The following is a 22,362-nucleotide window of genomic DNA, read 5'->3' on the forward strand; positions in this document are numbered from 1 at the left end:
CTGCAATGAAATACCATCCCACCCCAACATCACTGGCATGAATCAAAAAAGCAGAAAATAACAAAAGTTGGAGAGATTGTGGGGATACTGGAACTCTTATGCATTACTGGAGGGAATGCAAAATGGTACAACCACTTTAGAAAACCATATGATGGCATATCCTTAAAAAGCTAGAAATAGAAATATTATATGATCCAGCAATCCCACTCTTAGGAATGTATCCTGGAGAAATAAGAACCATCACATGAATAGACATATGCACACCCATGTTCAGTGCAGCATTATTCACTGTAATGGATTGAATTGTGTCCCCCAAAAATGTTTGTCGACTTGGTCAGGCCATGTGTAGTTGTCCTCCAGTTTGAGGTTTTCCTATGTGTTATAAATCTTAACCTCTACCTGTGGTTAAAAAGATTACTCAGGTCACCTCCCTGATCCAAAAGGGAGTTTCCTTGGGGTGTGGCCTGTACTACCTTTTATCTCCTAAGAGATAAAAGAAAAGGGAAGCAAGCAGAGAGTTGGGGACCTCCTACCACCAAGAAAGCAGCACCAGGAGCAGAGCGCATCCTTTGGACACAAGGTCCCTGCGCCTGAGAAGCTCCTCGACCAGGGGAAGATTGAAGACAAGGATCTTCCTCCAGAGCCTTCAGAGGAAGAAAGCCTTCCCCTGGAGCCGACACCCTGAATCTGGACTTGTGACCTACTAGACTGTGAGAAAATAAATTTCTCTTTGTTAAAGCCATCCACTTGTGGTATTTCTGTTATGGCAGCACTAGATGTCTAAGACATTCACAACAGCAAAAAGATGGAAGTAACTTAAGTGCCCATCAACAGATGAATGGATAAAGAAACTATGGTACGTACACACAATGGAATACTACTCAATGATGAAGAACAATGATGAATCTGTGAAACATCTCACAACATGGATGAATCTGGAGGGCATTATGCTGAGTGAAGTAAGTTAATCACAAAAGGACAAATACTGTATGAGACTACTAATATAAAAACTCATGAAAAGGTTTACACAGAGAAACAATCTTTGATGGTTATGAGGAAAAGGAGGGATGGGGAGGGAAAAACATTAACTAGGCAATAGATAAGTTGTGACTTTGGTGAAGGGTAAGACAGTGCACAATACTTGAGAAACCAGTACAACTTGACCAAGGCAAAGTCACAGAAGATTCATAGACACATCCAAACTCCCTGAGGGACCGAATTACTGAGCTGAGGCCTGGCGACCATGGTCTCGGGGGACATATAGCTCAATTGACATATGTAGTTTATAAAGAAAATGTTCTACATCCTACTTTGGTGAGTACCATCTGGGATCTTAAAAGCTAGTGAGTGGCCATCTAAGATACGTCTACTTGTCCCGCCCTGTCCAAAGCGAGGGAGAATGAAGAAAACCAAAGACACAAGGGAAATATTAGTCCAATGGACCACTAATGGATCACAACTACCATAGCCTCCACCAGACTGAGTCCAGCACTAGATGGTGGCTGCCTACCACCACCAACTGCTCTGACAGGGATTACAACAGAGCGTCTTGGACAGAGCTGGATAAAAATGTAGAACAAAATTCAAATTCACAAAAAAGAAACCAAACTTACTGGACTGACAGAGACTGGAGAAACCCCAAAATATGGCCCCTGGACAGCCTTTTAACTCAGTACTGAAGTCACTCCTGAGGTTTACCCTTCAGCCAAACATTAGATGGGCCTATAAAACAAACAATAACACATATAATTCAACCACGTATGTGAGACTAGGTGAGCACACCACCCCAGGGGCAAGGACAAGAAGGCAAGAGGGGACAGGAAGGCTGGATGAATGGAAATGGGGAACCCCAGTTCGAAAAAGGGAGAGTGTTGGCATGTCGCGGGGTTGACAACCAATGTCACTAAACAATTTGTGTATTAATCGTTTAATAAGAAACTAATTTGCTCTGCAAACTTTCACCTAAAGCACAATTAAAAAAGAAAATGGGAAAGGACTTGAATAGATATTTCTCCAGAGAAGATATACAAATGGCCAACAAGCACATGAAAAGATCCTTGTTGTCATTAGGCATTGTATTGTTATTGTTAGTGCTGTTCAGTCGATTCGGCAACCCTGTGTACAACAGAAGGGAACGCTGCCCGGTCCTGTGCCATCCTCACAACCGTTGTTATGCTTGAGCCCATTGTTGCAGCCACTGAGTCAATCTACCTCCTTGAGGATCTTTCTCTTTTTCATTGACCCTCTGCTTTACCAAGCATGATGTCCTTCTCCAGGGACTGGTCCCTCCTGATAACATGTCCAAAGTACATGAGACAAAGTCTCACACCTTCGCTCCCAAGGAGCACACTGGCTGCACTTTTTCCAAGGCAGACTTGTTCACTCTTCTGGCAGACCATGATATATTCAATATTCTTCACCAACACTTAATTCAAAGGCGTCAATTCTTCTTCGGTCTTCCTTATTTGTTGAAAACACCACATGCCTACTTCTGGCCCCTAGGGTTGCCAGGAATGCAGTGTCTAGCTGGCAGCCCTATGACCAACTACAAAGCTGTTGCTCTAAGCAAGAGTTGGGGCGACTTGGTTCCTGCCCTCAGCTTCTGCCCTAGTGCGGCCTCATCCTCTCTCTCCTGAGTCCTGTCCCCAGTCTCCTCCCTGGGCTCCCAGCCACCATTTTGTCCTTTCTGAATCACTATCCACACAGCAGCCAGAGAGAGATTCCTGAGATACAACTCTCAGCCTGTCTTCTCCCTCTTTAAACCCTCCATGGTTCCCCGATGCTCACTTGTGTATTATCTGTGCCTCTACTAATCTGAGCTCTGTGAGGGTAGGGCATTGTATTTACAGATCCCTAGTGGTGCAATGTTTAGCCCTGGGCTACTAACAGAAAAGTCTGCAAACCCACCAGCTCTGCGGGAGAAAGATGTGGCAATCTGCTTCCATAATGATTGTTGTTGTTGTTGTTAGGTGCCATAGAGTCATTCGATTCTGACTCATAGTGACCCTACATACAACAGAACAAAATACTGCCAAGTCCTGCGCCATCCTCAGGATCGTTATTCTTGAGTACATTGTTGCAGCCACTGCATCAATCCATCTCGTTGAGGGCCTTCCTCTTTTTTTCTTCCAATCCGTAATGATTACAGCCTTGGAAACCCTAGGGGGCAGGTCTACTCTGTCCTATAGGGTCTCTATGAGTAGAACTGACTGGATGGCAATGGGTAGAACAGTGCCAGATACAGAGTAGGTGCTCAATAAGTATTTATTGAATGAACCAATAGAGCTCATGGGTAGGACACAGGAAGACTTCTGGTGGAAGTGATGGCAGGAGAAACATGATGGACCGAGAGTGTCTCCAGTTGGTAGGCACATGGTGGGGGAACCCCCTGTGCCGAGAAGCCTGGCGATTGCAGAGAGCTGGGCCTGAACAGGGTTTGATGGGGGCGGGGTGGGCTGGAGTGAAGCTGGAGAGGTTGGTTGGGCCCCATTTGGGGGCCTGGCGTTCCTGGGGAGGCGAGGACTCATCAGGGCCTGTCCCACAGATGAGCGGGAGGCGGTGCAGAAGAAAACCTTCACCAAGTGGGTGAACTCTCATCTCGCCCGTGTGGGCTGTCACATCGGGGACCTCTATGCGGACCTCCGGGACGGTTTCGTGCTCACCCGGCTCCTGGAAGTGCTGTCTGGGGAGCAGCTGGTAAGTGGGCCTGAAGGGGGGCGGTGCGGGGAGGATGGGGGTGGGGAGGGGCAGGCTCAGGGTCTCGGGGCTGGGGTTGGCATCGCTGGAAGGGCTGGGCAACAAGCAGCACCTAATGGACGGGTGGATCTTCCCAGTAGGGACTTAGTGAGAGGCCCCTTCTTTTGAGTGACTATGACACAGGTGTGGAACTTGCTTGTAGGGAGCCTGGGGCATGCGGGGATTCTGTTGAAGGGGTCAGGCTAGGGTTGGGGCAGAACTCTGGGCTTGGTTGGGTGAGGTTTCCTCTGGAAGGAGTAGGACTATTGGAGAAGGGAAGAGCTTTATTAGAAGGGAGGGGCCTGGGTTGTAGATAGCAAAGGGCACCGCTATGAAAACGGACAGAACTCTCTTGTAGGGGGCTGTGGAGGCGAGTAGAATTGTAGGCTGTGGGGCAGTCTTCTTTGGAAGGGCGAGGCTTAGATCATGCCATAACGAAAAAAAAAACCCTTTGTCAGTCGAGTCCGATTCATGGCAACCTTATAGGAAGGACAGAGTAGAACTGCGACGTAGGATTTCCAAGGAGCGGCTGGTGGATTCAAACTGCTGACCTTTTGGTTAGCAGCCTGAGCTGTTAATCACTGTGCCACCAGGACTCCATAGGCTGTGCTATAGAGCACAGAAAGGAGACCTACTGGCACAGTGGTGGCGCAGTGGTTAAAGCGCTCGGCTACTAACCGAAAGTTCAAAGGTTCCAACCCACCAGCCTCTCCACGGGAGAAAGATGTGGCAGTCTGCTTCTGTAAAAATATACAGCCTTGGAAACCTTATGGGGTCTCTATGAGTCAAATTTGACTCAGTGGCGATGGGTTTGGCTTGGGTATAGAGCACAGATGGAGCTTGTTGTTGTACCGGTGTGGCTTGTTGCGTTGGTTGGGGTTGTGTTTCCGGGCTTGGATGGGACTTCACTGCAAAGCATGGGACTCTGATGGGGCTAAAAAACCCAGTGCCGTCGAGTTGATTCCGACTCATAGCGACCTTATAGGACAGAGTAGAACTGCCCCATAGAGTTTCCAAGGAGCGCCTGGCGGATTTGAACTGATGGGGCTAGAGATCCGTTAACGGGGCAGAGGCCTGGAGCTTAGGGCGTTGTGGAACTTGGTTGTAGGACAGAAACAACGGTCTTTAGAAACAGAGCTACAGAACGTGAGAGTTTGGGTGGGCGGGGCGTGAATGGAATGGGTGTCGCTCTAGGCATCCCCCCGCCCCCAAAGACGGTGAAGGATGTGGCCCTGGAATTAGGCAAAACGTTAGAGGACTGGAAAAGATCCAAGGAAAGGAGCAGAAATATGACTAAGGGCAGGGGAAGGAGCTTCAGGTAAGAGGTGTGGTTAGAGCGACAGCAGAGGAGGCGGGGCCAGGAATTTGACAGGGTCATGCGGAGCTTCCCTGGTCTTGGGCGTGGCTATGACAAGGATTTTGGTTATGAGACAGACTTGGAGTGTGGTTAGGAAGGGTAGAGCCTGTGACTTGGATCAGCCAGAGGGTAGCTGGGGCGGCGTGGCTATTTTGGAATACCTGAGACAAGAGAACTTGGAGAAGATGGGCTATGGGAGGGGAGGGTCCTGAGTTTGGAATATTCTAGGAGTGACTGTGGCAGGGACATGGCTTCCTTGGAATAGGCAAGGTGGAATAGGATCTGGGATTTAGCTTCTCTGCAGGAACAGGGCTTGTTCGGAAGGGGTAGTGCCTGGATTTTGGACGACCCGGGGTGTGGCTATGGGAGGGGCAGAATTTCTGTAAGGGCTGGGCCTGGGACGCTGGTGGTCTTGGCAAAGTCCCTGATTGCCCAGCGTCCCTACCACCCCAGCCCAGGCCCACGCGCGGCCGCATGCGGATCCACTCGCTGGAGAACGTGGACAAGGCGCTGCAGTTCCTGAAGGAGCAGCGCGTGCACCTGGAGAACGTGGGCTCTCACGACATCGTGGACGGGAACCACCGCCTGACCCTGGGGCTGGTCTGGACCATCATCCTGCGCTTCCAGGTGATTCTCAAGTGACCCTGCCCAGCTCGTCCCCCACGAGGGGACCTTAGGAGGGCATTCCCCCACCCACTCATTCATTCATTCCAGTAATAGTAATTATCACTACCGTCACCGTGACCATCATTTTTGTTCTGGAAACCCTGGTGGTGTAGTGGTTAGGTGCTACAGCTGCTAACCAAAAGGTTGGCAGTTCGGATCCACCAGGCGCTCCCTGGAAACTCTGTGGGGCGGTTCTACTCTGTCCTACAGGGTTGCTATGAGTTGGATTGACTCCACGGCAACGGGTTTGGTTTTTTCTTTTTTTTTGGTTTTGGGGCACTGCCCTAAGCACTTACCATTCAGTCTGCACAGTACCCATGAGTAAGGCAACTATTATTATCCCAAGGAGCCCTGGTGGTGCAGTGGTTAAGCCCTCGATTGCTAACTGAAGGGTTGTGGGTTCAAACCCACCAGCTGCTCCATGGGAGCAAGATGTGGACAGCCTGTTTCCATAAAGACTGGAGCCTTGGAAACCCTACTGAGCAGTTCTGTTCTATCTTATAGGGTGGCTATGAGTTGAAATCGACTTGACAACAATGGGTATTATTTATTCCATTTTACAAATGAGAGACTGAGGCCCAGAGAGATGAAGTAACATGCCCAAGGCCATACAGCTGGATGGGGGAGCTGGAATTCCAACCCAGGCAATCTGGTTCCAATATGGAGACACAATGGACAATAGTTCTGCCTTTGTGGAGCTTACATTGTGGTGGGGAGACAGACAATAGATACATAAATCAAGGACCGGCTCTAGCCAGAGAAGTAGAAGGAACTATGCAGAAAAGACAGACAGACAGACAGCTGCTGTCAAGTTGACTCGGACTCATGGTGACCTTATGTACGTCAGAACAAAGTCTTGCCCAGTTCTGTATCACCCTTACCATCGCTATCATGGTGTTGGTTGTGCCAGTCTGTCTCACTAACGGTCTCCCTTGCCCTCGTTGGCTCCCTGGTTCACCAAACATCATGTCCTCCTCCAGCCATTGAGCCCTCCTGAGGATATGTCCAAAGCAAGCGAGTCGGACAATGTTCTGTTGTGATCCATAGGGTTTTTCTTGGCTAATTTTCAGAAGCAGATCGCCAGGCCTTTCTTCCTAGTCTGTCTTAGCCTGGAAGCTCTGCTGAAACCTGCCCACCATGGGTGACCCTGCTGGTATTTGAAATACCAGTAGCGTAGCTTCCGGGATTATAGCACTATGCAAGCCACCAGGGTATGACAAACTGACAGACGGGTGGTGGGCAGGAGAGAATAAGTTATGATAAAGCATTCAAGGGGATAGAAATGTCAAGCTGTTGGTGGGGAGATTTTAGATGTGTGGTTAAGAAGGCCTCTCTGGAGGTGACATTCCAGGCAGAGGCTCAGCGGATGTGAAGGCCCTGAGGTGGAAGTATAGAGAGAAGTGTGGCTAAGAAGCAGAGGCAAGGAGGAAATGGGGGCGGTGACATCAGAAGGATTGACAGGGCCTAGGTGATGCAGAAAGACCCCTGGTGGCACAATGGTTAAGCACTCGGCTGCTAACCAAAAGGTTGGCAGTTCGAACCCACCAGCCTCTCCACAGGAGAAAGATGTGGCAGTCTGCTTTTGTGAAGACGACAGCCTTGGAAACCTTGTGGGGCAGTTCCACTCTGTCCTATAGGGTCGCTGTGAGTTGGAATTGCCTCTAAGTCAACAGGTTTGGTTTTGGGTTTTAGATGATGCATTGTGAGCTGTGATTAGCACTTTGGGTTTTATTCTGGCTGAAGAGGGGAGAGATTGGAGAGTTTTATCAAGGGTAGGGGCATAGTCAGATTTGGAAAGATTCTTCTGGATTGGGGGTGGTCGCCAAAATGGGAGTCCAGGAGTTCAGGGGGAGGCTGGATCTGGGCCAGAGAAGGGCTGTGGGGAGGGGAAGAAGGGGCTGGTGGGAAAGAGGAGCAGAAGGCAGAGCAGACAGACCATAGGGCGGGGGAGGGAGGTGTCCAGGAAGAGAGTCAGGGCTCTCGCCTGGGGACTAGGGGATGGTGGAGCCATCCTGAGACAGGGCAGGGGAGGAGCAGCGGGCTTAGGGAAGATGCTGAGACCAGTTTGGGACATGGTGGTTGTGAGGGGCTGGGACCCCTGAGTTGGCATCTAGGAATCCACTGGGTCTCAGGGATAGAGGTCAAGAGGGGGGTGGGGGCTGGTTACAGATATGGGCACTCTTGGTGCAGAACCGGGGATTGAGACCGTGGGTTTGGAAGGCAGCTGGAACACTGCACTAGGGATGAGACCTCCTTGGAACCTAGTTCCTCCCTTGGAACCCAAATACCAAACCCAGCTCTTGAGTGCAGGACCCAAGTCTCAAACACACACCAAGCCTGGAACCCACCCTGGAAGTTGGGGTATTCAAATCTTTAGTGAGTCCCTACTAAGGGGATTGGCAGTGAGTAAAATCGATCACCATCCCTGGTGCCCTACAGCTTTTACATTTTAGTGGGGAAATGTAAACCAGGTGAATAAACAAAATGTCTGGATGGTGAGCGCTAAAACCAAAAACCAAACCCGTTGTGGTGGAGCCAATTCTAACTCATAGCGACCCTATAGAACAGAGTAGAACTGCCCCATAGGGTTTCCCAGGCTGTACATCTTTATGGAAGCTGACTGCCACACCTTTCTCCCATGGAGCAGCTAGTGGTTTTGAACTGCTGACCTTTCAGTTCACAGCTGAGCGCTTAACCCCTGCACCACCAGGGGAGATGATAAATCAGGGACAGAGGATATAAAATGTAAGTGTGCATGTGTATTTGCTGAGACTTGAAACAGGTGCTTGATGAAAAGGTGACTCGCTGACAAGGTGACATTTGAGTAAAGACCTGGCAGAGGGATGGAGCCATGTGGACATCTGGGGGGAGGCTGTTCCAGGCAGAGGGAACTGCCAGTGCGAAGGCTGTAAGGTGGGCAGTTGCTGGCGGGTTTAATGAAGCGCCAGCTGGTGTCTAGAGTGAAGTGAGCAATTGTGGAGAATGAATAAGTGGAGGTGGTGGGGGCTTTACCTTTTGCCCTGAGATGGAGCCACAGGAGGGTTTTGAGGTACATGATCTTACTTGGGTGTTCACTGGGTTCCTCTCTCTGCACCTGGGAAACCAACTGTGGGGCCAGAAACAGGGAGACAGACCGTGGAGGCCACTGAGCCAGCCCAGGCGGGAGATGATGGCAGCTTGGCAGTGGCCAGACACCAAGTATGGAGGCTTTTCTGGAAACTGAGACCCAAATCCACCACCCAAAAAAACCAACCCAGTGCAATCCACCGCCTCCCCCAATTACTGGGTATCTTGGCCCCCTCCTTTCTCACTCTTGCACCCTCATTCCCAGCCTGAAGCTGCCTCCCCCATCTCCTCTGTCACCCACAGCAGAATTTGGGGGGCGGGATCTCCCAGCCTCAAGCCCCGAGGCCCCAGCGGCCATGCCTTGTATCCTCACAGATTCAAGTCATCAAAATTGAGACCGAGGACAACAGAGAGACGCGCTCAGCCAAGGATGCGCTGCTTCTGTGGTGTCAGATGAAGACAGCGGGGTGAGCCGCACCCCACCCCACAGGGAGACCTGCCCCGACCTTCAGGGTTCCAGGACAGGAGTGCAAGGGGCAGCTGTGTACTCAGTGTCCCAAAGCTGAGGGACGGGTTAAAAAAAAAAAAAATACGCCTGCTTCTTCGAACTTGACCTCTGTAATAACCTGGAAGGCCAGGTTCGAGCTTGGAATTCTTGGTCTCCTCAGAGATCCGTGCTCTCTTCTCCCCCTCCCCCATCTCATCCTGCACCTCAAGAGGCCTCACGTGCATCTGTGTGGACCCCCCAGACCTTATGTCCAAGCTTTGGCCACCCTGCCTGCTATGAGCAGCCACACCTTGGCCTAGGAGGGCACATACCAGAAAGTGGTCTGCCCACCCTGGGAGTGGGCTCAGGCTGCTTGGGCAGGGAACCTTGGGGTCCTGGGCACCCTTGGTGTGGTTGAGAAGCAGGCGCATGCTCTGGTGGGCATGTTTCCTTGGGCCCCCAACTCTCTGCCCTGTGGGATGGGCAGAGCCAAACCCCAAGTGTCCTCTGGAGGAGGGGCAGGGCAGGCGTGGGGTGGGCTGTAGCAACTCCTCCTTCTGGGGCTGTCTGTCTGTCTCGCAATGCCCTCTGCTTCTCCAGTGTCTGTCGCTATCTCTAGATCTGCTTTCTTTGTTCCTATGCTGCCTCCCTCTCTCTCCTATCCCTCCCTTCTCTCTCACCTCCTGGCAGGGTCTCTGTCTCTGTTCTTGTCTCTTCCAAACCCAGTCTCTCTCTCCCTCCCTCTCTGCATCTATCTCTTTCTCTCCTCTCTTGTCTTTGTCTCTCCATCTTCCTGGCTCTCCCCACCTCTCTCTCTCTTCTTCCCTTCTGCCCTCCCTCCTCCCCTCCTTCTTTCTTCCATCTCTGTCTTTCTCTCCTCTCCTGTCTCTGTCTCTTTCTCCATCCCCCTGGCTCTCCCCACCTCTCTCTCTCTTCTTCCCTTCCTCCCTCCTCCTCCCCACCTGACTCTTTCATCTCTACCTCTCTCTCAGTTACCCTGAGGTAAACATCCAGAATTTCACCACCAGCTGGCGGGACGGCTTGGCCTTCAATGCCCTCATTCACCGGCACAGGTACCACCTGGCCTGGGCAGCCCAGCCCTGCTCTGTCCCCTCCCCCACGTTCCCCACATGTACCCTCTTCAGTTATGTACATAGACACGCACACGCAGGCACAAGAACCCATCCTTTCACACTCTGCACACATGTACACATTTCTCTTCATGTCTCTTCATGTCTCTTCACAGTCACCTCTTGCATTTATCCCCAGGTACACACGCTGCTGTCCACACAGCGTCCTCCATGTACACGTAGAAACACGTGTGTTCTCGCATAGATGTCCGCACACACATGCAGATACACATGTACCTGCACACAACCTATACCTCCTGCTTGGTCGCCCCTGGGGTGGGGCACTCACCCCATAGACGGCCCCCTCTGGTGTGCCCATGGTGCCTCCTCCCATCAGGAAACCCTTCCTCAAAGTGGACCCCCAAACCCCCTTCCTGGCTCCCTACACACTCACCTCTTCACACCTCATTCGTACATCATTGTCATACCTGACACTGAGCTGGCTGGGGGATGAGCACCGAGGCAGATTACACCTACATCATGATTGCCCGCTGGACAGATTGGGGAAACTGAGGCCCAAAGGCTGGGAGGGACTTGCTGTGGTGGAGCTGGAGGTAGAACCTACCTTTTCCTGCTGCGGACATATAATCACTCACTACCCCTAACGGTCACACATACACACACCCCTACACGTATGGGGAACTGGTCCCATCTGCACACACAGACACCCACCAGCTGGAGCCAGAGTCACGCTAGCAATAGGTAACATTCATCAAGCGCTTTCTACAGGTCGGGCGTTATTCTGAGTGCTTTCCAATAAGCCACTTAATACTCACGTGACCCTGTGAGGCAGATGCTATTATAATACCCATGTGGCTAACGAGGAAGCTGAGGCACGGAGAGGTGGAGTAGCTTCCCCAGAGTGACACAGCCAGGAAGTGGCCGAGCCAGACCTCACACTTCCAGCCACTATGGTGTACTGTGTATAAACACACCCAGGCAACGCACTTGAAGGTCTATGCACTGAAGACATACATACACACCCAAATTGTCAGAGTCTCACAGGGACACACAGCTACATCCCAATCCATGATCGTGTGGGTGTAACTCTTCAAAGCACCCACACACTGACCCACCCACACATCTGTGCATACAGGCCCCCTTACCTGTGCCCAGAGAGAAATGCACGCACACACACAAGAACCCACGGAGACATGCCCCGAATCCATCACACTCACACCTGCAGATGAAAGCTGCACAGACACGCAGTACCACACCCCGCTTCCCCCACCTGGGTGTGTTTGTGCCCCCACCTACCCCTTGCCCTGGGGGGAGCTCAGACAAGGGTGTCTTTTCACCTGCTTGCCCACCCACTCTGGAGCCTGCCTGCTGCCTGCCCACTCTGTGCCCGTGCCCAGGCCTGATCTCGTGGACTTCAGCAAACTCATCAAGTCCAACGCCAACTACAACCTGCAGAGAGCCTTCCGCACGGCTGAGCAACATCTAGGGCTGGCACGTCTGCTGGACCCGGAGGGTGAGCCTTGCATGGCCCCAGCCCAGACTTCCTCTTGGGGAACTCCTAACCCCTCAACTCCAGCCTGACGCCAACACCATCTCAAATCCCAAGGCCATCTCAAATCCCAACTCGCTCCCCATACCAGCCTCCTCCCCTTCCTCATCTCTAATCTGTCTCCCTCCCTGTTTTAGTCATCTAGTGCTGCTATACCAGCAACACCACGAGTGGATGGCTTTAACAGAAATTTATTCCCTCGCAGTTTAAGGGGCTAGTAGTCGAAATTTGGGGCGCCGGCTCCAGGGGAAGGTGTTCCCTCTCTGTCGGTTCTGGAGGAAGGTCCTTATCTCTTTGAACTTCAGCTCCTGGACGATCTTCACGTGGCTTGGCATCTCTCTTCCTCGTCTCTGCTTGCTAGCTTGCATTTTATCTCTTTTATATCTCAAAAGAGATTGACTCAAGACACACCCTACAGTAATCCTGCCTCATCAACATAACAAAGAAAACCCATTTGCGAATGAGATTATAACCATAGGCATAGAGGCTAGGATTTACAACACAGATTTTGGAGGACACAATTCAATCCACAACATTCCACCCTTTGGCCCTGCAAAATTCATGTCCTTGCTGCATGCAAAACACATTCGCCCCATCACATCATCCCAAAAGTCTTAAATCAGCTCAAAGTCCAAAATCTCATCTTCTGAATCATCTATATCAAATATGGGTGAGACTTTCATCTTCGTCTGTGAACCTGTGAAATCTAGACCACAAGTTATCTGTTTCCAAAGAACAATGTTGGAACAGGCACAAGGTAGACATTTCCATTACAAACGGGAGAAATTGGAGGAAAAGAAAACAGCCACCAAACAAGTCCAAAACCCAGCAGAACAATTTACATTAGCTCTCAAAGCTTGAAAATAATCTTCTGTTCTCTCAGACCACCGGGCAATGGTCCCACCCTCCAGATTCTTGGTGTTTGCCATGCCCTTTGGATTCTGGGTGGAGGCCCCTCAGCCCTGGGCTCCAGTTCCACCTTCCAAGCCCACTGGGACCACAACTTTGGGTGGCCTCATTGTCCTAGTCCATCTGAGTGGCAACCCTGCCCCCTCGGCCCTGGCAGGCCCCATTCTTCTGCCCCTTGAGCATGGCAGACCTACCCCCTCAGCTTTGGGTGGTAGTGCCATCCCCTAGCACACTTTAATGGCAGCGCCACACTCCAGAACCGAGTTGACTAAGATCCAACACTTCGAAACGTAGGGGTCTATGGCCCCACCCACTGAGATCCATGACAGCATGGCTTCACCCTTTGAAACCGAGAAGACCCTACTTTCTGTGCTCATCCCAGCAGTTCTGCTGATCTCCAAGCTGTTTCAGGGATGGTCCTTTTCTTTTCATGGAGGACAATAGATGTAGCTCTTTGGCCTGTTTCCTGAATGTAGAATTTCAAGAGGCAGACAGCTTTCTTTTCTTTCGTTCTTTATCTACTTCAGTCTAAGCTGTTGGGTTTTCTGCTGTGATGGTTAGATTCACCAGTCACAGGCTTAATCTCTTTAACAAAAGATTTTGTAGTTATGTCCTTGGTGAAAACTCTAGGATACATGTCCTTAGTTTGTACAACAGAAGTTTCCAAATCTTTAAGTTCTGTTTTCATTTTGCACAGTTCATTCTTAAGTTCATCTCTTTCCTCTCGAATTTTACTAGAAGCAGCAAGGAGAAACCATGCAGCCCCTTTAAGATCATGCCTAGAACTATCCTCAGCTAGATATCCAAGTTCATCACTTACAAGTTCTACTTTCCACCAAATATTTAAACATAATTCAGACAGGTTCTTTGCCACTGCTTAAAAAGCATTGCCCTTCCTCCAGTGTCCAATCACTTGTCCATCGTTTTCTTTTAAAGCTTCACCAGAAGCACGTTTAACATCCACATTTCTAGGAGCATTCTGTTGCTGGCACCATATATATTCTCTAAGACAATAGAGACTTTCTTTATAGGTCTCCTCCTTCCTTCTGAGCCTTCACCAGAATTATCTTTGATGTCCATAATTCTATCAGCAGTCTCTTCAAGGCAGTCTAGGCTTTTACTGTCAGGCACCTTAAAACTCTTCCAGCCTCTACCCATTACCCAATTACAAAACCACTTCCACATTTTAGGCATTTGTTAGAGCAGCACCCCACTTCTCAGTACCAAATTCTGTCTTAGTTATCTAGTGCTACTGTAACAGAAGGACCACAAGTAGATGGCTTTCATAAACAGAAATTTATTTTCCCGTAGTTCAGGAGGCTAGAAGTCTGAATTCAGAACACCACCTCTAGGGGGAGGCTTTGTCTATCAGCTCTGGAGGAAGGTCCTTGTCTCTTCAGCTTCTCCTTCCTTGAAGATCTCTGTGTGTCTTGGCACCTTATTTTACCCCATCTCTGCTTCTTTTTCTTGCTTGTTTAATCTCTTTTATGCCTCAAAAGAGATGGACTCAAGATACACCGTACACAAATCCGGCCTCATTAACATAACATAACAAAGATGACCCAGTCCCAAATGGGATTATAACCACAGGCATAGAGGTTAGGACTTACAACACATGTTTTTAGGGACACGATTCAGTACACAACGCTCCTCCTCATCCCCAACCCCATTCCCAACCATCTCTTCCCCAATATGAATCTTCTTTCCCTCCAACCCTTACCCACGAGCATCCCAACTCCAACCTCAGTACCATCCCTACCTCTAACCCCATCTCCAATAATTTCTCTCCCAATATCAGCCCTCTTTCCCTCCCCAAGACCAATACCGTCACTAACCTCAATACTACCCTCAACCTCTACCCCAACCCCAACGCCATCCCTGACCCCACCCCATCCCCAACCATCTCTCCCCTATTCCAACTCCCTCTTTCTCCCCTACCCCAATGTCATCCCCATCCTCAACACCATCCCTATCCCCAACCCCGTCCTCAGCCATTTCTCCTCCAATCTGAGCCCTCTCTCTCTTCCCAACTCCAACCCCATTTTCAACATCGTCCCCAACACCATCCCAACCTCAACCGCATCTTCAGCTCCATTCCTAACCCAACCCCAATACTATTTACATCCCCATGTCTATCCCCAGTCCATTCCCATGTCTACCCTCCTCCACAACTCCATCCTCATCCCCAGCCCCTTCCTATTTTCAATCTGCCCCCAACCGCATCTTTGACTTCACTCACCTTCATCCCCAACCCATAATCACCCCAACACCAATCTTCCATCTCTGGAATAACAGCTGCTCCCGTTTTCCAAGCATGTTCTCCGTGCCAAGCACATGACTGGGAACGTCACCAAAATGGTTTCCTTTCATCCTCACACTGACCTGGTTGGCTACAATCGTATTTTAAATTGGTGGGAGTGGAGACTGAGAGATGTGAAGTCACTTGCCCAGCCTCACACTGAAAACCAGTAAATGACTTTCTGAGCCCATAATTCATGGGCTTAAGCATTCCTCTACCCTGCCCCTTATAGCTTGGTTCTGTGCTCAGTGTCAGACACACAGCAGGTATTTAATTGATGTCACTTTCATGAGGTAGTGAAGCGTAAGGGGCAAGTACAGTGTTGTGAATTCCGTGGATAAATTAAAATGATAAACAGAATTTGTTGAGTGCCAAGCTGTTCTCTCTAATACTCTAATACAATGTTCTTAGGAGGCAGGTACTGTGTTATCTTTACTGTAACAATGGGGAAACTGAGGCGCAGAAACGTTATATCCATTTTCTAAGAATATACAGTGAGTAAGTGGTTGAGCTGGGGTTCAAGTACATCGTGCCTCCAAAGCCTGTGTCCTTAACAAACCTCATACACTTAGTAAATATTTATTGAGCTCCTACCCTGCGTTGTAGTCTCTGGGAGGTGCAGTTAACCTGCTGAGCATCTAACTGAAAGGTGGGGGGTTTGAATCTACCCAGAGGTGCCTTGGAAGAAAGGCTTAGTGATCTACTTCCAGAAACCAGCCATTGAAAACCCTCAGGAGTAGAGTTCTACTCTGACACACATGGGGTCTCCATGAGTTGGAGTCCATTCTACAGCAGCCGGTTAGCTAGTTAGGTTCCTGTGTATTTGGCATGTCTGGAACAGTGGCAAAAAAGGTAAGCATAATCCTCTGGGAAGAAAATGATAAGATGCTATGAGGCGGAATAACATGAGGAGACCAGCTCTAGCCAGGGAGAGCAGGAAGGTGCGACTGAGAAAATGTTAGTGGAGTTGAGCCCTGAAGGATGAGTGTGAGTTTGGCAAATAGAAGAGGGAATAGTGTTACAGACAGTGGGAATAGCATGTGCAAAGGCCCTGAGATGGGAGATAGAATGGCGCATTCAAGAAATAATACTAGATCATTTCTCTACGGTGATTTATATATGTCAGGCACTACTGAATCACATGAGGTAGATCCCCATTTGGCAGAAACAAAACCAAGGAATGGAGAGGTTAATTATCTCGCCAGTGGTCACACAGCTAGTAAGTGGGGGATCTCCTGCCCGTCACCCGATGCCTCAGTCCCTCTGTCAGAGTGCCCGCCATCATGCTCCCTCACACCCCTCCTGCCTAGATGTGAACATGGAGGCCCCAGATGAGAAGTCCATCATCACCTACGTGGTCTCCTTCTACCACTATTTCTCCAAGATGAAGGCTCTGGCTGTGGAGGGGAAGCGGATTGGGAAGGTATGAAGAGCCAAGGAATGCAGGGTGGGAGCCTGGGAACCACCTGGGGGCAATGTGGCATGAGGCTGAGCCCACCTTGTTTTGCGGGGTCAGGTCCTGGACCAAGTGCTGGAGGTGGGGAAGATCATTGAGCGCTATGAGGAGCTGGCAGCCGAGCTGCTGGCCTGGATCCACCGGACCGTGGGCCTCATCAGCAACCAGAAGTTTGCCAACTCGTTGAGTGGGGTGCAGCAGCAGCTTCAGTCATTCACGGCCTATTGCACGCTGGAGAAGCCCGTCAAGTGAGGCCTGGCTCAGAGGGAGGGCCACAGGGAGGTATGGAGGCAGCGCTCCTGAGCTCACACCCCTTCAGGTTTCAGGAGAAGGGGAACCTGGAGGTGCTGCTCTTCAGCATCCAGAGCAAACTGCGTGCCTGCAACCGCCGCCTCTTTGTGCCCCGGGAGGGCTGTGGCATCTGGGATATCGACAAGGTGAGTTCAGGATGTTGGGGAGAGGCAGGGTTGCACTGGGGAGTTGTGTAGGTTGTGCACTGCTCAAGGGAGCCTTTTGCATCCTAGACATTGTGGATTTGGATATTTACTCTGATGGTTTTCCTGCAGTAAAGTGTCCTGAGGAAGTGACAATTTTCCCCCAATTGGCACAAATGCCGCAGAAGGGCCGGGGTGGCCTTGGGTGGAGGAGCCACAAAGCTGTAGGAAATTGTTGGTGTCTGACGACCTCCTCGTCTCTCCCCAGGCATGGGGCGAGCTGGAGAAGGCCGAGCATGAGCGGGAGGCTGCCCTACGGGCTGAGCTGATCCGGCAGGAGAAGCTGGAGCTACTGGCCCAGAGGTTTGACCACAAGGTGGCCATGAGGGAGAGCTGGCTGAAGGAGAACCAGCGCCTGGTCTCCCAGGTATCAGGGGTGGGGCTTGGCTCTGGGGGAAAGGGGGAGAGGGTGGGGCCGGTGGCCCTGGAGACCAGAGGGGAGACCGGATCTCTTAAGCAACAGGGAAGGGTTAGATTAGTCTCCTAGGTGACAACTGAGGGTGGGAGGGAAGAATTGGTCTCCTAGGTGATTGATGAGTGAGGGGAGTGGGCCTGATTTCCAGGGTAACTAGAGATGGCGTAATTAGTCTCTCCAGAAATAGGGGGGATGTTAAATGAGGCTCTTAGGTGACCAGAGAGGTTGTATCTGGTGTCCGGGTTAACTCAGGAGGATAGAATTGGTCTCCTAAGTAACAGGATAGGCCTGGTCCTCAGTCTCCAGGGCAATGGAAGGATGGGGCCTGTTTGCTGGGGAACAAGTTTTGGGTTAGAGATATAGTAACAGGGAAGGGTGGGGTGGTCTCCAGGTTAACTGAGTCAGGATCAAGGGTTACAGAGGAAGGTAGGGCTGGTGTCCTGAGTAACACAGTTAGGGTAACAAGGGATGGTAGGACTGGTCTCCAAGGTAACAAAAGAGGGTGGGGCTGGTCTCCAGAGTAACTGGGGAGGGTGGTTTCATCTCCAGGGTAACAGGAGGGTAGAACTGGTCTCCAGGGTAACAGGACAGGATGTGGCTGGTCTCCAGTGTAACAGAAGAGGGTGAGGCTGGTCTCCAGGGCAACAGGAGAGGATGTGGCCAGGAGAGGAAGTGGCTGGTCTCCAGGGTAACAGAAGAGGGTGGGGCTAGTCTCTAGGGTAACAGGAGAGGATGTGGCTGGTCTCCAGGGTAACAGGGGAGGATGGAACTTGTCTCCGGAGTAACTGGGGATGGTGGGACTGATCTCCAGGGTAACAGAAGAGGGTGGGTCTGGTGTCCAGGGTAACAAGGGTGGTGGGGGAGTTTCCAGGGTCGCACAGGGTCAAAGCATGGGTGAGTGTGTGTGGCCTGCACTGCCCCAGGACAACTTTGGGTATGAGTTGCCAGCAGTGGAGGCGGCCATGAAGAAGCACGAAGCAATCGAGGCAGACATTGCAGCCTATGAGGAGCGGGTGCAGGGCGTGGCGGAGCTAGCCCAGGCCTTGGCGGCTGAAGGCTACTATGACGCCCGGCGGGTGGCGGCCCAGCGTGACAGCGTCCTGCGCCAGTGGGCCCTGCTGACTGGGCTGGTAGGTGCCCGGCGGACACGGCTCGAGCAGAACCTGGCCCTGCAGAAAGTCTTCCAGGAGATGGTGTACATGGTGGACTGGATGGAAGAGATGCAGGTGTGGGCTCAGACGGGGGGCAGAGATGGGTGATGGCGGGGCAGGGAGAGAGGGCTGCAGACACTGACTGAGATGTTGTCAGAGAGATGGAGATGGAGAGGGAAAGGAAGAGAGAGATAGAAAGAGATAGAGATTGAGAGAAAGATACAGAGAGAAAGACAGAGACAGAGAGAGAAAATAAACCCATTGCTTTCGAGTCAATTCAGACTCCTAGTGACCCTATAAGACAGAGTAGAACTGCCCCATAGGGTTTCCAAGGAGCGCCTGGAGGATTTGAACTGCCAGCATTTTGGTTAGCAGCCATAGCTCTTAACCACTGCACCACCAGAGCTCTGAGATAGAAAATAGAGAGAAAAAGACAGAGAGATATAGAGACTGCGAGAGCCGGAGATAGACGAAGACAGAGAGATTAAGTCAAAGGAAGATGGTGACAGTTTGAGGGAGAGAGAAAGAGAAATGGGGAGAGGGGAGCTGGAGAGGCCAAGACGGAGTTAACAATGGAAATCTAGATGGACACAGACAAAGACACATAGCCTGATGTGCTCAGTTTGAAAGAGGGAGACACCTACCAAAGATAGATACACAGAAAGATGGGGACAGAGAGAAAGATAAAGACACAGAGAGAAAGAGATAGAGGGAGACATATAAGAGAGATGGAGGTAGACAGAGATATAGGCAGACAGAGATGGAGAGAGAGAAAGATGGTGACAAAGAGATGGAAGCAGAGAGACGGAGACACCATGGCAGAGACAGAGCCCAGAAATGTGGGAACAGTGAAAGCTGGAAACATTCGGAGAGAGACAGAGCCAGAGAGAGATGTTGACAGAGACAGGAAGAGTGTAGACGGAACTCAGAGTTCAGAGCAATGGACTCTTGGGGGAAAGTAAGCAGAGGGCTGGCCTGGACCATGGGGTGGGGGAAATGGCCTGAGGGCAAGGCCAGAGGCATGCTGTATGGCCCCCACCTGTAGGCTCAGCTGCTGTCCCAAGACTGTGGGCAGCACCTGGTGGAGGCGGAGGACTTGCTGCAGAAGCATGGACTGCTGGAGGGGGACATCACAGCCCAGAGCGAGCGGGTGGAGGCCCTCAATGCTGCTGCCCTTCGTTTCTCCCAGCTGCAGGGTGAGTCTGGTGTCAAGGAAGGGGGTGGAGACTTTCAGGGTTGGTGCTGATAGAGGCAGAATGACTCCTGAGGGACAGAAGGAAAGAGTGAGTTCCCTGTCCTTGGAGGCATTCAAGCAGAAACCAGGATCACACTCCATCAGGTATATTATGGGGGGATTAGTGCTTTGGGTGGGAGGTTGGACCACATGACTTCTTTCTGCTTTGATATTCTGCAGTAATATCTCACCTTTGAGTGTTTGCTATGTGCTAAGCCCTTCTCAGCCTAAACTCAGTAAATACCATTAAACACACACACACACAAGCCTCTGTGAGGTAATGTCTAGTCAGAGCCTGCTCAGAAGCAAGTGATAGGAACTCCATCCGATTGGCTTAAGGAGAAAAGGGAAATATATTGGCTTATGTAACAAAAACGTCCAGGGAGGGTGGGTTTGGCTTCAGGTATAGCTGGATCCAGGGATGATCTCTCTCCACCTCTAGTCTCTTTGTTGGTGTCACTCTTGGGCAGTCCCTCCTCTTTGGTATAAACTTTGGAGTCATTCAGCCCCATGGTTTATATCCCAGCAGCTTAGCAGACCCGTAGGAGTTAGGATCCTCTCTCTCACTAATTCTGACAAAACCTGTCTCGTCGAGTTAATTCTGACTCATAGCAACCCTAAAGGACAGAGTAGAGCTGCCCCATAGGGTTTCCAAGGCTGTAATCATTACAGAAGCAGACTGCCACATCTTTCTCCCAAGGAGTGGCTGGTGGGTTCGAACTGCCAACCTTTTGGGTAGCACCCGATCCCTTTAACTACTGCACTACCAGAGCTCCTGTTAATTCTGATAAAAGGTCCAAGGAAAGCCACTGTGGGTTCCATCCCCATTGCTCAGCCAAGCATCATGGCCTCAGGGTGTGCAGTGATCTAATTGGCCACATCTATGTGACATGCCCACCCAAGGCCAAGAATGGGATCAGCACCCTCCAAAGTTATGGACTGAGAAAGAGAAGGGTCATTCTGCAAAGTAAATTGGGTGCTATTATTGGAAGCAGGGAAACCCTGGTGACGTAGTGGTTGAGAACTATGACTGCTAACCAGAAGGTTGGCAGTTTGAATCCACCAGACGCTCCTTAGAAACTCTATCGGGCAGTTCTACTCTGTCCTATAGGGTCTCTATGAGTCGGAATCAACTCGATGGCAACGAGTTTGGTTTTGGTTTTTGGTATTGGAAGCAGAGGGGATAAATACTGATAGGCAAAACCAAGGCTGGCTCTAACAAGGTTCCCATTTCAATGTCCTCGTATCAGCGTTCTAAAGCTGTCATAACAGAGCACCATGAACTGGGTGGCTTAAAATAGAAATGTATTGCCTCACAGTTTTGGAGGCTTGGAGTCCAAAATCAAGGGCCATGTTCTTTCCAAAGTCTCTAGGAGAAGATCCTTCCTTGCTGCTTTCCAGCTTCTGGTAGTTCCTGGCAATCCTTGGCATTCCGTGTGTTGTAGACAGGACTTTGAACTGGTTCGAACCCCTGCTGAGAATTTGCGTTTCTAACAAGGTCCCAGGCGATGCTAATACTGCCGGTCAGGGACCAATTCTGAGAACCACTAGTACAGCAGTGGTTCTCAAAATTTACTATACATAAGAATCACCTGGACCCACCCACAAAACCCAGTGCCCTCGAGTCGATTCCGACTCATAGAATCACCTGGGGATCTTGTTAAAAATGTAGATTCGGATTCAGTATATCTGGGGTGGAAAGCCAAATTCTCAGCAGGGAGTTGAACTGAAACAAAGCAGTTCAGAGCCCTGGTTGTAGATCCATCTTCACATGGCCATCTCCCCTCATGTGCTTCTGTTTCCTCTTCTTATAAGGGTACCAGTCATAAAGAGAACAGCGCCCACCGTTCTCCACAATAGCTTCATGTTAGCTGAAAACATCTTCAAAGACCCTATTTACCAACAAGGTCACATTCGCAAGCACTGAGGGTTAGCACTTCAACCTTTTGCTTTTTGCGGGGACACAGTTCAACCTATAACAGCCCTCCAGCCAAAGGCCTTGTAGCCAAACAAAGTTGAGTTTATTGGCTTTTTGCAATGCAGGAGATCATACAGTGTGGAGAACCTGGGGCACTTCAGTAAGAAGGTGTTAGGTGGGGTGTATTAGCTACCTAGTGCTACTGTAACAGAAATACCACAGGTCAACGTCTTTAACAAACAGAAATTTATTCTCCCACAGTCTAGGAGGCTAGAAGTCCCAATTTTGGGCTCCAGCTCCAGGGGAAGGCTTTCTGTCCCTGTTGGCTCTGGGGAAACGTCCTTGTTATCAATCTTCCCCTGGTCTAGGAGCTTCTCAGCGCAGGGACCCCAGGTCCAAAGGATATGCTATTTTCATGGCTCTTGTTTCTTGGTGTTATGAGGTCCCCTTGTCTCTCTGCTCACTTCTGTCTTTTATATCTCAAAAGAGATTGATTTAAGACATAACCTAATCTTGTAGATTGAGTCCTGCCTCA

At 50.5% G+C, this 22,362-nt stretch overlaps 1 protein-coding gene across 1 annotated transcript in view; it reads left to right on the plus strand.

Moving 5' to 3' along the window:
• SPTBN4 (spectrin beta, non-erythrocytic 4) overlaps nucleotides 1–22,362 on the plus strand; it is a 112,399-nt gene that overhangs the window by 37,855 nt on the left and 52,182 nt on the right. The window contains exons 2-12 of the mRNA XM_064293667.1: nucleotides 3,545–3,696; nucleotides 5,546–5,719; nucleotides 9,200–9,291; nucleotides 10,304–10,384; nucleotides 11,800–11,915; nucleotides 16,470–16,582; nucleotides 16,676–16,863; nucleotides 16,935–17,052; nucleotides 17,318–17,476; nucleotides 18,448–18,750; nucleotides 19,721–19,871. Of these exons, the coding sequence (XP_064149737.1) occupies nucleotides 3,545–3,696; nucleotides 5,546–5,719; nucleotides 9,200–9,291; nucleotides 10,304–10,384; nucleotides 11,800–11,915; nucleotides 16,470–16,582; nucleotides 16,676–16,863; nucleotides 16,935–17,052; nucleotides 17,318–17,476; nucleotides 18,448–18,750; nucleotides 19,721–19,871 (1,647 nt within the window). The remainder of the gene's footprint in view (nucleotides 1–3,544; nucleotides 3,697–5,545; nucleotides 5,720–9,199; nucleotides 9,292–10,303; nucleotides 10,385–11,799; nucleotides 11,916–16,469; nucleotides 16,583–16,675; nucleotides 16,864–16,934; nucleotides 17,053–17,317; nucleotides 17,477–18,447; nucleotides 18,751–19,720; nucleotides 19,872–22,362) is intronic.

Source organism: Loxodonta africana, chromosome 11 (assembly GCF_030014295.1).
Source record: "Loxodonta africana isolate mLoxAfr1 chromosome 11, mLoxAfr1.hap2, whole genome shotgun sequence".
Taxonomy (NCBI): domain Eukaryota; kingdom Metazoa; phylum Chordata; class Mammalia; order Proboscidea; family Elephantidae; genus Loxodonta; species Loxodonta africana.